General features: G+C 43.6%; 1 protein-coding gene across 1 annotated transcript; it reads right to left on the reverse strand.

Moving 5' to 3' along the window:
• Positions 1 to 1,138: 1,138 nt before the first annotated feature.
• On the reverse strand, positions 1,139 to 6,770 carry LOC113140249 (zinc finger protein 501-like). The gene is made up of 2 exons (XM_026324043.1): positions 6,397 to 6,770; positions 1,139 to 2,604 (listed from the first exon to the last, which is right to left on the reverse strand). The coding sequence occupies exons 1-2, from the start codon at positions 6,655 to 6,657 to the stop codon at positions 1,594 to 1,596; spliced, it is 1,272 nt and encodes a 423-aa protein (XP_026179828.1). The 5' UTR covers positions 6,658 to 6,770; the 3' UTR covers positions 1,139 to 1,593.
• Positions 6,771 to 15,552: the final 8,782 nt, after the last annotated feature.

The raw sequence follows: 15,552 nt of genomic DNA on the forward strand, positions 1-15,552 counted from the left end.
CAACCATATCATGTTAAGCACAATGAATTACTAACCAGATGGATTCCCTGCCCAGTGTGGCAAGACAAAAAAAGACAAACAGAAAGACACACCTAGTTTTTGTAGAGAGAGTTGTTGGATATTTACAGATTTGCAGACTCCTCAAGACCCTCTCGCTCTGAGAAGAAAGACCCTAAGAAAGAGAGCACCTACAGAACAGTGAGGTAGGGACGGCTTTTACTGCCCATGTGGAGGAGAGACCCAAAGATATCCTCCCTGTATGTGGCTTGTGGCTGTCCTGTAGCCAAGAGCTCACCTCCAGTTGACCATCTCACATCAAAAAACTCGAAGGGACAGCCCTGCAGCGACCAGACAGAGAGTGACGAAAGGCACCTACAGAACAGTGAGGTAGGGACTGCTTTTACTGCCCATGTGGAGGAGAGACCCAAAGATATCCTCCCTGTGTGTGGCTGTCCTGTAGCCAACAGCTCACCTCCAACTGACCATCTCACATCAAAAAACTATGGGACAGCCCTGAGGCGGCCAGACAGAGAGCGCCAAAAGGTGATGAACGAACTCCAGGCCTGCAGCCGAAGACTTCAGGGACCGCCTACGTCTCTCCTGGAAACCTGCCGGCAAACTGCAGTTCGACCAGCCCCCAGTGGAACAGACTGAACCTCAGTAAACCCGAGGTCAGACAAGTAACCCCTGGCTGTGCTGGTTGTCTCACACTGATCTCAGGTGGTCTCCGTAGATACTTACAGCTTCCTCCTAAACTGCTGTTCAGACCTCAGACTCAAACACAGAACATGAATTGATTTCAAGATTTCTTTTTCACCACTGCATATAACCTAGGGTTATACTGTTACAATGTTTTATTTGTTAATTCATCTGATTCTAAGTTCTCCCTCTGTTTCCCCCTATGTAAATAGCATGTATCTACCATGTAAATAGTTGAATAAATCTTAAAAAGGCATCTGTGACTGGCATCATTTATGTTATTTCACACAGTAAATACGTCACTGAATAGGCGAACTCTCACTATGACTGTAGACTTACATCCTGTAGTACTCACTAATTGACTGGTTGATCCGCCATCAAAGAATCTGGTGATCCAAAATTATGAAGATAGTTTATTGACATAATAAACACATTAATGTTCAATACATATATATTTAATTTCACTACATTGTAGTGTTTTTCTATATTCAAGTCCACTCAAAGCACTTTTACACTTTGCGCATTCGTCCATCCGCTCACACACTTCAATGGAACTACCACCAGAGGCAACTTGGGTTGGGTTTTGTTGCCCAAAGACACTAAAATATGTGGACTAGTGAAGCCAGGGATTGAATCACCAACATTGGTTCATGATTGACCTGCTCCACCTCCTAAGCCACAGCCGCTATTTCATAGCAATAGAGAAGCAAAGACAAAAGCGAGTCTTAGATCTATCTCCCACAGTTTCCATCAGCAATTAAGAGGCCCTTGACTATCAAAATGCTGGACATTTTCAAGGGTTTTGGTCTTGCGGACATGTTCTGTTTACAGCAGTGTAATGTATTGGTGGGTCCTTAGGCTTTCTGATATAGACTTCAACCACAATGGTCAGTTTCAACATTTCTTCTTCGTGTGAATGCGCTGATGGGCTGTTAGAGCACTTGACTTAATGAAAGTTTTTCCACATTGCTCACACCAGTATGGCTTCTCTCCAGAGTGAATACGCTGATGTGTTTTGAGGGAACCTAACACTGTGAAGGCTTTTCCACACTGGTCACACCAGTACGGCTTCTGTCCAGAGTGAATATGCTGATGTCTATTCAGGTGGCCTAAGTGGGAGAAGGCTTTGCCACACTGGTTGCACCAGAACGGCTTCTGTCCAGAGTGAATATGCTGATGTGTTTTCAAGGAGCCTGAATGTGAGAAGGCTTTTCCGCATTGGTCACACCAGTATGGCTTCTCTCCAGAGTGAATACGCTTATGTCTTTTGAGAGAGCCTAACAATGTGAAGGCTTTTCCACACTGGTCACACCAGTACGGCTTCTGTCCAGAGTGAATACGCTGATGTGTTTTCAAGTGGCCTAGTTGGGAGAAGGCTTTTCCACACTGGTCGCACCAGAACAGGTTCTGTCCAGAATGAATATGCTGATGTCTTTTGAGGGAGCCTAACAATGTGAAGGTTTTTCCACATTGGTCACAGCTGTACAGCTTCTGTCCAGAGTGAATACGCTGATGACATTTGAGGGAACCTAACAATGTGAAGGCTTTTCCACACTGGTCACAGCTGTACGGCTTCTCTCCAGAGTGAACATGCTGATGACTTTTCAGGGAGCCCAACAATGTGAAGGCTTTTCCACAGTGGTCACAGCCGTACGGCTTCTGTCCAGAGTGAATACGCTGGTGTCTTTTCAGGTTGCATAACTGTGAGAAGGCTTTTCCACATTGGTCACAATTGTATGGCTTCTCTCCAGAGTGAATACGCTGGTGTCTTTTCAGGTTGCATAACTGTGAGAAGGCTTTTCCACACTGATCACAGCTGTATGTTTTCTTTGCAGTGTGAACATGTTGATTAATCTCTGAACTTTGCAATGTTGTGAAGGTCTTGTTGACTCCCTTTCTTCTTTTCTATTTGTAAAAAAGCAAAATGGAGAGAAGACATGAAATAACATGATAGAACATAAATGACATTTACAACATGTCTATGAAACATGAACATCATGAAAACTGTGTTTCCTTGGAGTTCTATTTCATTCCAAAGTTGTAAAGTTGTGTTATGTCTCATCCACATATTTTGTCATTTATTTTTTAAACTATTTTTCTTAAAATGTATGCTTGCCTCACCTCAATAGCTTTTCTTAGTATTAACATTACTTTTCACTTTTTATCATCTTTCATTTGTAAACAGAGGACACAACTCTCTGAAGTGCAGCGCCATATTTAAAGCACTAGCTTAAGTTTGAAATTAAAGAATGTCTCTTAGGTCTCAATTAATTTTTCTTTTACCCAAATTTGGTTTTCAGAAACAGCCACTGAAAAATCTGGTAAGGATTATTTTTAAGTTAGACCAAGTTTTACGACCCAGCACATACCCTGGTCTGTCAACCACCAAAGATTGAGAAAATTGACCAACGTAAGACTGAGTATACCAGCTTGGTGACAAAGACACTCTCTCAGCCTGCAGCTTAGCGACAAGTCTTGGAACTCTGGCTGATTCCACTCTGAGGACCAAATGGCTTCCAAAGCAGACTTTCTTGCCCTGGTTGCACAGTAACCTCAGCAAGCTCCAGGTAATGGCTTGCAGCTAATTACTCTGTGGTGAACAGCTGATGTCTCAAACTGCAAAAACATAGAAATATTTTTTTCCCAAATCTTCCTTTAAACTATAGAAATTAGTACCAAACTCTAACATGATGTAACAAATTTGAATCATTGTTACTGACAAGTTCAGTCCATAAATTCCATGAATCTATTCCATTGTTCATCATGTATCAGTTTAATCAGTGTTCTTTCCCATGTCCTCTTTTCCTGTGTACCTATGTAAATAAATGTATTTAGATTTACAAACCTAGTAACTTTTTGTTATGCGTTTTGTTTATAAGAGTATATAAGTCTCTATTTAGTATGATCCCCTCCTTCAGATTTGAGATTTCGTTTTAATAATTGTTCATCATTTTTATTGTGGCTCACCTGAGAAAAGCCTGGTATTCCAAATGAAATTATTATTATATATAAAGTAATAAACCACAATTGTAGTCCCTCTAAACTAAAAGCAAACCTGTGTGCAGATATGTACATGGTCGTGGTTGCTGGTGCTAATTCACAACATTTCTCAGAAATCTACAGTTGCTTCTCTACTGCCTCTGCTGCTAAAATGCCGACTTCATGGAGTGACCGAGCTTTGACTGTCACAAAATGGGACACATAATTGCTGAATTTGTAGCTATGAGAAAAAAATAGATCACTCTCAACCGACTCAAAACCACCATTCACAAGGTGTTTGCTTTGGAGTAGCCCCGCCCACCAATCTGACTGATGACTGTTCCAAACCCTTCCTTTTTGAAGGAGTAGTGTCGTTAACTGGGAAACCAGCAGACAAATGAGTAGTATGTATCTTAAGAGACACGTGTGGATTTCATTCCTTTACAGTAGCACGGCTCCCTTCTCAGACCAGTGGGGCAAGTTGTATTTTGTGAGGTGTTGAGTTGGGTTATACTATCTGTTACTGTAGTCTAAACTAGTTAGTAGAAGATTTCTGTAACATTACACCACAGCAGTCTAATAGAGCTATATACCCCAACATGCCCAAGCCCATCCTCAAAAAAAATTATGACAGTGTGTTGGCAGATCTTATTCTCAGTGTTTCCCCTAGAATTTTTTTCAGGCAGTTACAATTTTGCAGGCAACAGGATGACAGGTTTTGTGCACACATGCTCAATTTTTTTTTAATTTTTTGAACACAATACTTAAATGGTAAGATGTATTTATTCTACTCAAATAACTGTCATTTTACTGCTATAGATGTTTAGTGTTGGGTTAATTTTACTGCACTTCATATGCTGTTAGGTAGTTTAATCTACAGCAATGCATCAGATTGTTTAAGCTTATCATATATTTGTAGTGTTGCTGTTCTGTAAAAACCTTTTATCTCTAAAAAGTCAATGTTTTTAGCTCAAACACAATGCATTTCTAGCTAGTCCAGGAGGGTCACTGTGCGGTATGGCGCATGCACCACCCACATCCTGCCGCAAGACACTTCAACACATAGTGAGAGCACCTGAGAAGATCATTGGTGTCTCTCTCCCCTCCCTCCAGGACACCTACAGCACCCGTCACACCCGCAAAGCCATCAGCATTGCCAGTGATCCCACCCACCCGTCACACAGCTTCTTTAGTCTGCTCTCATCAGGGAGGAGGCTGAGGAGTCTCCGGGCCAGGACCAGGCGACTGAAGGACAGCTTCATCCACCAGGCTGTCAGGAAGCTGAACTCTCTCCCGGCTCTGCCCACTACACGCACAAACTCTGACCTCCTTATTTTGTGTAAATTAACAGTCCTAGGTAACAGCTTACCACTTTAAGGTAAATACACTGTCAAGTGTAGTGTAAAATAAAGTGTTAACCATTCATTATTTATATTTTACCCTACTGGTTATTATTAACCTGTAAAATCAAGGACTGTCATAGGGCATTTTAAAACGTTTTACCCCCCCCCAGAAAGAAATCCTAGAACCGCCCCTGCATATATGAAATAATAAAATTATAATAAACTGTCAAGTTGGTGCAAACTGACCAAATCACTACATTCAAAATAAAAACTTTACCACTAATAAATTATGACTTATTTTGAAAGCTTCTGTCATGATGTGGGGTTTTCTGTGCCAGTCATAGATAGCTTTATGTTCATTATTAGAATTTGTTTCACCTGTGTTTAGTCAGCCTTTGTTTTGAGTCTCTATATATCCCCTGTTCTTCTTTGTTCGGTGTTGGAGCATTAATGTTTGTACGCACCTATGTTGGTTCGTATCAGAGGGGGAGAAAGTTTTTATTTCTACGCCGAGTGGCATTTGTTCTTAGAATTTGTCTGTGCCTGAGCCCTGGTTGATCCAGGAAAGAAATAAAAGAACTCTCTGTGTCCTGCATTTGGGCCTCATCCCTTCACCCACCACACCAATGACATGACAGCTTCCCATAACACTCTGAGGCAAATGATTTAAGTCACTCGATTCAGCAATGTCACAATTTTAATGGACACACTAGAATCTCCCTATAAACACTCCAAAGAAAAAAAATCCAATGGTGGACTTGAAATGCCAAACTGATAAAGTACTGGTCAGATAAAGTACAGAGTAACATAAGCAGCATATCAGAGTAGCAACACTCATCCTTAGTAAACCGGCTGGGTAATGGCTCAGACCTACTCCTAAGCTGTTTTATTCAGGACTGGGTGAAACCAGGAAAACACACAATCGGAAATACATAAAGATAAAGACTGGATTTTAAGACTCTTCCAGACTTAAATTAAAAATAGAAATAACATTATTTTTTTTTTCTACTTATGAGAAATGGGGTCTTTATAGCTCTCCGAAGTAGGATAATGGCACATTTCACCAAAATGCTGCAGTAAAAAGGTTTCATATGAGGTATGTATATAGTATGGGACGTCCCATAACGAAAATGAAAATTTTAATACTCTGGATTGAAATAAAGGTATATTTTAACATAAACTATTTATTTATTATTTATTCATACTCTTTAGAAAGAGTAAATACTTTATTTTGTCTGTCTGTCTGTCCTGCTGTAAACTCGTGAAAACAATGATTTGAAAGATAAACTTTAAAGAAAAACATTACTCAAATAAATAAACACCTGTCAGACTGGCTTGACCTCAGTTTTCTATCTATCAAGTCCTGAACACTGACCTGCTGATCGCTGGGACCAAAGGACGAGTCGGGCTCGTTGATCGGGTGTTCTGGTGTGATGAAATCTTGATCCTGGTCGTCCTCCTTTATTCCGTATTTGTATTCGTTAGGTTCGGTACAATCCGAATCCTGATCCTCCTCTTTAACTGTGACTATGTTGTGGTCCTGGTCAACAAAACCTGGATCCTGGTTCTCTTCTTTTATTTCGCTCTTGTAGTACTCGTGGTCGATAAAACCCGGGTCCTCGTTCTCCTCCTTCATAATGATGTAGTGGTCATAGTCGATAAAATCCTTGTCCTGACTCTGTTCTTTAATTTCATGTTTGTAGTGATCCTGGAAGACGAAACCTGGGTCCTGGTTCTCCTCTTTAACCCTCTGGGGTCGACGCACGCGCCGGCGCGTTTTGACGCATCTTTTTCTGATAAGGCCGAAACAAACTGAAATTACTCCGTCAATTCTGATCGTACAGATAAAAGAAGTATATCATTCAAATCTGTAAAGGGTCTAGTTTTAGTGGTATACCACCATAATAACAACAAAACGTTGTGCTTTTTTTAAATAAAGAAAGCCGACAGGGTGCGCTCTCGGACTTTTCTGTCTCTGCCATTTCTCTTCACAGACGCGTAAATAAAACAACCAGAATCTCAGCGAATACTTGGCTCATAAAAATAAGAATTATATGGCTAGAAAGCTTGAAATGTTTTCTTTTGAGTGAAACAATTCAAGTCAAAAACAAATCATCACTTTTTATTTAATCCGTATGAACGTCAGGAGAAGTCCGTTTTTTCCCGTCTCACCTCATTACAGGTAATGCGGTCCCGCCTTGTACACTGTCCACTGTTCACATGTAAATAATCTCAGGTGAACCAGGTAAATATGTGCACGCCCCCGAGAAATGACACAAAATATCAAACTTCATCATAGAATTTACTCACTTTTTCGGCGTGTTTGGATGATGGCGCGTTACGCACGTGAAGCGGCGCTCCTTACATTCCACACAGAGACAAATAGTTTAGCTTGTCCTCAGAGTAAAAACACTGATTTTAACTCAAATGAGGATCGTTTGCTCCTCATTGTGTTGTATTGTACAGCACTAATCCGTCCCATCTACATTGACTGAAAGGCTTATTATGCGCGCCTTTGTCTGGACGTTCAGTGCGTCTTTTGTGTTCTCAGGTAAATCACATGACTATTCATCCTCAGACACACCCTCTTGCATATGGCCTTTCTGGACAAAAAGTGTCTTAGAAAATTTAAATCAGTGTATTGTTTACTGTGAATGTGTGAACAAGATGGCATTCACAGCACTCTGAAGTAAACACTTTAGCCTACAACATGCTGGTCTCCAAAGTCTTGTGAACCAATGTTCTGTTTGTGTTTTATGGTCTTATTTCAGTGAGTAAAAAATTGTAGTTTTTCACTAGCCATGCATAAACACTTTTTTCTCAAAAACACAATAATGTATAAACTTGAAGCTCACATATTATTGTAGCCAATTTTGTGCTGATTACAGTGTTGTTAGACTTTAGACATTAATATGTTTAAAAAACACTGAAAAAAGCACAAATGTCAGGACATGTCAAAATTTGTCCAGGCCCCCTTAGTAACCGTTGTTAAGTGTCAGCAGTTTGTGACTGGGTCTTGATGAGAGTGTTATCATTGTTTGAGTAACTGTTACAATATCATGGTGTGTAAATCAATGATGTGTGACAATAGTAAAGTTTTGTGTACATTATTTACATTTGTAGACGTGTGATATATATGCAAGAAGGTATTTATATTCACATTGGAGTATGAATTGAATATTTCATTTGGAAACAAAGTGTATTTATGGAAGTGAGAGCTCCACTCTGATGAGTGCTTGTGTGACTGTGGCTATATAGTGTTTTCAGACTTAAACTATGAGGACAACCATGTCCATGGTGTCACTGTAAAGCAAACACTGAGGGTTCATATGATGTGTTTCACTTCCTTCAAGAACCAACACAGATTAGTTGGTGAAGGATTAAACAAATAACAAATCAGATGTTTTAAAGGCTGTAAATAAGTCACTGTGTGGGCTGTTAGACTGACATTTACATCATATGTCCCTCAGCATGTCTATTATGTCTGCACCAAATTTTACTCTGACACAAAACACCCTGTTGGAAATTGTAACCATAAAGTTTCATTACAATGTCAGTCTGGATTGGCTTCAGAGCCCCTGACCCTCGAAATAAAGAAGCCGGTAATGATGAGAATTAACTAATGGTTCTACAGAGAAACCACCGCTTTCTGGTTAGTACAAACCGGCGTTGGTACAGAGGGTAGACATCAACAAATGCTGCATTCTCTGTGACCACACTGTCCTGCAAACCAACCTCCTCTGATCTCACAGGCTGTTTTACTTCTCTGTTGGGAAAAGGTGGTTGTTATGGTGGATGGGTGGGAGACTAAGCTCAGGGTTTTGATGGAGACTGGGATTCATTTCCTACTTTAAGTGTGAAATCCTGTAATTTCAAAACGGAGAATAGAAGCAAAAAATAGGATAAATGATGTTTGAATGATGCAAAACACGACAGACACTGAAATGTAAAGATGAGCTGTTGTGTATTATCTCAGGAATCTAAGCCATGCATGTGGTGAATATGTATCCTGTGTGTGTGTGTCTTTTGAAAGCAAGACAAGAGAGAATGTGCTGCTCCTGAAAAGATGTTGATGTTAGAGGGAGGTGCTACAAACAATGTGTAAAAAAATGATCCACTCTCATTGTATCCGCGATCTCGTTCTTTCGGTCATGACCCAGAGCTCATGACCATAGGTGAGAGTAGGAATGTAGATTGACCGGTAAATCGAGAGCCTCGCCTTACAGCTCAGCTCCTTCTTCACCACAACGGACTGGTACACCGACCGTATTACTGCTGCCGATGCCCCGATCCGTCTGTCAATCTCGCGTTCCGTCCTTCCCTCACTCGTGAACAAGACCCCGAGATACTTAAACTCCTCCACTTGAGGCAGGATCTCTCCCCTGGCCTGGAGATGGCAAGCCACCTTTTTCCGGTTGAGTACCAAGGTGGTGGAGCTGCTGATTCTCATCCCAGCCGCTTCACACTCGGTTGCAAACCGCCCCAGCGCACGCTGGAGATCCTGGCTCAATGGAGCCAACAGGACAACATCATCAAATCCTGTGGTCCCCGAACTGGACTCCCTCCAGCCCCTGGCTGCGCCTAGAAATTCTGTCCATAAAAGTAATGAACAGAGTCCAACGTGCACTGGGAACAGGTCTGACTTACTACCGGAAAATGCGAACCAAGCTCCTGCTCCGTTTATACAGAGACTGGATAGCCCTCAGCAAAGGTCCCCGGACCACTTACTCCAGTGTTCCATGCGCAGGACGGAAACCGCATTGTTCCTCCTGGATCCGAGGTTCGACCACCGGCCAGATCCTCCTATCCAGCACCCTGGCATAGACCTTCCCCGGGAGGCTGAGGAGTGTGATCCCTCTGTAGTTGAAACACACCCTCCGGTCCCCGTTCTTAAAAAGAGGAACCACCACACCGGTCTGCCAATCCAGGGGTACTGTCCCCGAACGCCACGCGATGTTGCACAGGCGTGTCAGCCATGACAGCCCAACAACATCCAGAGACTTAAGGTACTCGGGGCAGATTTCACCCACCCCTGGTGCTTTGCCACCGAGGAGCTGCCGAACTACCTCAGTGACTTCGGCTTGGGTGATGGATGGTTCAGCCTCCGAATCCCCGGTCCCTGCTTAAGACGTGTTGACGGGATTGAGGAGATCCTCTAAGTATTCCTTCCACCGTCCGATAATATCCCCAGTCGAGGTCAGCAGCTCCCCACTTCCACTGTAAACGGTGTTGGTTGAGCACTGCTTCCCCCTCCTGAGGCGCCGGACGGTTTGCCAGAATTTCTTTGGGGCCGACAGGTAGTCCTTCTTCATGGCCTCACTGAACTCTTCCCATACCCGAATTTTTGCCGCCGTCACCGCCTGGGCTGCAGCACACTTGGCCCTGCGGTACCTGTCAGCTGCTTCGGGAGTCCCACAAGCCAACCAAGCTCGGTAGGACTCCTTCTTCAGCTTGACGGCATCCCTTACCTCCGGTGTCCACCACCGGGTTCGGGGATTGCCGCCACGACAGGCACCCGAAACCTTACGGCCACAGCTCCTAGCCACTGCATCGACAATGGAGGTGGAAAACATGGTCCATTCAGACTCAATGTCCCCAGCCTCCCCCGGGATCTGGTAGAAGCTCTCTCGGAGGTGTGAGTTCTCTGACAGTGGGTTCGGCCAAACATTCCCAACAGACCCTCACAGTACGTTTGGTCTGTCCCGCTTCCTCCTCCGCCAGCGGATCCAACTCACCACTAGGTGGTGATCAGTTGACAGCTCTGCCCCTCTCTTCACCCGAGTGTCCAAGACATCTGGCCGACGGTCAGATGACACGACCACAAAGTCGATCATTGGCCTCCGGCCTAGGGTGTCCTGGTGCCATGTGCACTGATGGACACCCTTATGCTTGAACATGGTGTTCGTTATGGGCAAACTGTGACTAGCACAGAAGTCCAGAAACAGAACACCACTCGGGTTCATATCGGGGAGGCCGTTCCTCCCAATCACGCCCCTCCAGGTTTCACTGTCGCTGCCCATGTGAGCGTTGAAGCCCCCCAACAGAATTATGGAGTCCCCGGTAGGAGCACCTTTCAGCACCCCCCCGAGAGACTCCAAAAAGGCCGGGTACTCTGCACCGTTGTTCCGCCCATAGTGTAGTCGTCATTACATTTGCCTCACCCATGAAAGGTCCCTGGTTAGAAACCAGGTAGGTATATGGATCTTTTGGTCACTGTTACATCTCAGTCTCAGAAAACTCAACCTGAGCTGTGACCCAAACTCTTTGTAACTTCATTTGATGTATTGAATTACTGTATAGCTGGAACGCTGAATAAATACTGGGTGGGCGGGGCTTAAAAATAAAACCAGATCTCTTATGATTTCAGGACTGTCTATGTGAAGCAAGTAATTAGAGACTTTGTTTACTACCTGAAACAATGGTGGTTTGAGCTCCACCAAGGCTGTCACACTTTGCCATGGCAGCATGTTTATCTATTCAGTTAGATTCAAAGCTTTACAGAAGAGAATTATGGGCACTATGATATTTCTCCAGGAATTCTGAGGAAAAAGTCACAATTCTGGGAAGAAAGTCAGATATGAGAACTGAATTTCGTGTTGGAAGTTGAAATTCTGAGAAGGAGCAAACTTAGTACAATCATACAAAATGACTGATACAAACAATAATACTAGTAAAACATATTTTAAACTTAACATTTCTTACAAATGTCAACACAATATGTAAACATTCAATAACAAACGGATTCATTATCTGAACTTGCATTGATATGTATTGTACATTGTTTAGACAGTCAGTGGGAAATCAAAAGGAGACTAGTGAAGTGGTTTGGCACAATAATGGTCCTGGGTGGGTTCTTTGATACATGCCAACCTCATGAAGGTCAGCTGGAAATTCTTCTGGGAATTCTGCACAGATCATCTACTTTCAGCATTTTCAATAACATGACAACGTGACTGAGTGGTTAAGGTGATGGACTACTAATCTGTTGTGCTCTGCATGCATGGGTTTGAATCCTATCTGCCTAATGAAAACTATTATTTGGTGTTCAAAGATTATATATGTGAGATTAAAACCACAAAAGTTTGATCTCTGCTTCAGAACATTGAAATTGGAAGTATGGCATGTATTGCATTTGTGTAGTATAGAGGAATTAACTGGTTTTCTCCGTTAGTTTGCCATGGAATGGATCTGATCACAACAGTAAACAAACACAATATGCTTAAGCTGATAACACACTAACAAGTCTAATTTCTCTTCTCTTTATTGAACACACCCAATTAACTGGCGAAAGGTCCCTGGTTCAAAAATGGGCAGAAACAAAGTTTATGCATTGACTGCTGTATCTTCATCTCAGAAAACTCAGCCTGAGCTCACCAAAGTAGCTGTGACCCAACCTCTTTGGAGATCCATTTGATGTGCTGAATTACTCAAGGCTTAGCTGAAACCCTGCATCAATACAACCTGCAACCAATGTCCTCGCGAATGTGGTTGGTGGCTACTCCATCCATCCATCTTCTACCGCTTATCCGGGGCCGGATCGTGGGGGCAGTAGCCGAATCAGGGATACCCAGACTTCCTTCTCCCTGGACACTTCCTCCAGCTCTTCCGGGGGGACACCGAGGCGTTCCCAGGCCAGCCGGGAGACATAGTCCCTCCAGCGTGTCCTGGGTCTTCCCCGGGGCCTCCTCCCGGTGGGACATGCCCGGAACACCTCCCCAGGAAGGCGCCCAGGAGGCATCCGAAACAGATGCCCGAGCCACCTCAACTGACTCCTCACGATGTGGAGGAGCAGTGGTTCTACTCCTGAGCTCCTCCCGGGTGACCGAGCTCCTCACCCTATCTCTAAGGGAGCGCCCGGCCACCCTGCGGAGGAAGCTCATTTCAGCCGCTTGTATCCGCGATCTTGTTCTTTCGGTCATGACCCAGAGGTCATGACCATAGGTGAGAGTAGGAATGTAGATTGACCGGTAAATCGAGAGCCTCGCCTTACGGCTCAGCTCCTTCTTCACCACAACGGACCGGTACACCGACCGCATTACTGCTGCCGATGCCCCGATCCGTCTGTCAATCTCACGTTCCGTCCTTCCCTCACTCGTGAACAAGACCCCGAGATACTTAAACTCCTCCAGCACAGGCAGGATCTCTCCCCTGGCCTGGAGATGGCAAACCACCTTTTTCCGGTTGAGTACCATGGCCTCGGACTTGGAGGTGCTGATTCTCATCCCAGCCGCTTCACACTCGGTTGCAAACCGCCCCAGCGCACGCTGGAGATGGAGATGTTGGTGGCTACTGTCTTTCAAAAACTAGGCAGTGTGAGCTGTGCTTCTATCTATCCCTGCTCAGCCTCCTCAGAGAAGCTCATGTCAGTGATCCTGAAAGGAGTTGGAGTGCGGGACACTGATCAGAGACTTTGTGGAGTGGTCTCAACCTAACCACCTGCTCCTGAACGTGGACAAGATGAAGGAGCTCATCATGGACTTCAGGAGGAGGACACCTGTGGAGCCCATCACCATCTAGGGCCAGGAGGGGGATGTAGTGGACCACTACAAGTAGAGCCTACTGGTCAGCCTGATGGGAGGCACGACAACAAAGTGAGTACCCAGGTTCTGGAATGGCTGGTAATAACCATCGATAATGATAACCCATGGATTCTCACACATAGTAGCCAGTACACTCTCTGAAAAGCACAGAGAGCAGCTGATGAGAGTTATGTGTAGAGGACGAAGCCAAAGGCACCTTCAGTGTGTGTTACTCACAGCATTTAGTTACTATGCTCCTCACTTGTGGAACAAACTTCCTGAGCACCTGAGGTCTGCTCAAACTGTCAGCTCATTCAAATCTGGACTGAAAACTCTTTTGTTTACTGCTGCCTTTGAATAATTGTTATCTTTGTTTTCTAAATGTGCTTTTATGTTTTATTTTAAATTTACTTTACTTGATTTAAATTTATTTTATGTTAAATGTCTTTATTTTTAAATGCTCTTTTCAATGCTTTTAATGCTTTTAATGTAATTATATGCCTTGTAAAGCACTTTGAATTGCGTAGTGTATGAAAGGTGCTATACAAATAAATTTGCCTTTGCCTTTGCCTTACTCCTCTTCTCTGACCTCATTTTCTGAGGTGGCATTTTTGAAGCATGTGTTCTTTTCTGAATTTTGACACGTGACAACCACATTTTCTTGGCACAATGGACTATCTCTATAGTTTAGCCCATGATAAGAGTGGTGAATGTTCCTTGTTGTACCTCACCTCCTGCCCAGGTTGGCTGAGATTGGCTCCAGCAACCGCCCTCCCACTGACATTTGAAAGGATAAGCGCAACATTTGTTTTCTCTTTTGGTTGTGTGTCATATGGGATGATGAAATAATTATATGAATATGACAATAAAATACCAAGAAACAGAGGAATCCTGCTACACTGACCTAAAATCAAGTTAAGGCAGGTGAAGCATCAACATGTCAGAGATGTTATGTGGTGCTGAGCCACGAAGAAACCTATACACAAGCAGTGCTGTTTTAAAGTCTATTCTCTGAGTGACAGGAAGCCAGTGCAGAGGCAAGTGAGGCCTGCAGTTCTTTGGATGTTGTTGTGGGGTCTTTTGTGACTTCTTGGATGAGTCGTCACTGCACTCTTGGGGTAATTTTGGTTGGCATTGCAGCTATTTGCCAAAATCAAAAAAGTTCATTTTATTTCTCATTAATGTACACTCAGCACCCCATCTTGACAGAAAAAAACAGAAATGTAGAAATTTTTGCAAATTTATTAAAAAAGAAAAACTGAAATATCACATGGTCATAAGTATTCAGACCCTTTGCAGTGACACTCATATTTAACTCACATGCTGCTCCATTTCTTCTGATCCTCCTTGAGATGGTTCTGCTCCTTCATTGGAGTCCAGCTGTGTTTAATTAAACTGATTGGACTTGATTAGGAAAGGCACACACCTGTCTATATAAGACCTTACAGCTCACAGTGCATGTCAGAGCAAATCAGAATCATGAGGTCGAAGGAACTGCCCAGGGAGCTCAGAGACAGAATTGTGGCAAGGCACAGATCTGGCCAAGGTTACAAAAGAATTTCTGCAGCACTCAAGGTTCCTAAGAGCACAGTGGCCTCCATAATTCTCAAATGGAAAAAGTTTGGGACGACCAGAACTCTTCATAGACCTGGGCGTCCAGCCAAACTGAGCAATAGTGGGAAAAGAGCCTTGGTGTGAAAGGTAAAGAAGAACCCAAAGATCACTGTGGCTGAGCTCCAGAGATGCAGTAGGGAGATGGGAGAAAGTTCCACAAAGTCAACTATCACTGCAGCTCTCCCCCAGTCGGGGCTTTATGGCAGAGTGGCCCGACGGAGACCTCTCCTCAGTGCAAGACACATGAAAGCCTGCATAGAGTTTGCCAAAAAACACATGAAGGACTCCCAGACTATGAGAAATAAGATTCTCTGGTCTGATGAGACCAAGATTGAACTTTTTGACGTTAATTCTAAGCGGTATGTGTGGAGAAAACCAGGCACTGCTCATCACCTGCC

Source organism: Mastacembelus armatus, unplaced genomic scaffold (genome assembly GCF_900324485.2).
Source record: "Mastacembelus armatus unplaced genomic scaffold, fMasArm1.2, whole genome shotgun sequence".
Taxonomy (NCBI): domain Eukaryota; kingdom Metazoa; phylum Chordata; class Actinopteri; order Synbranchiformes; family Mastacembelidae; genus Mastacembelus; species Mastacembelus armatus.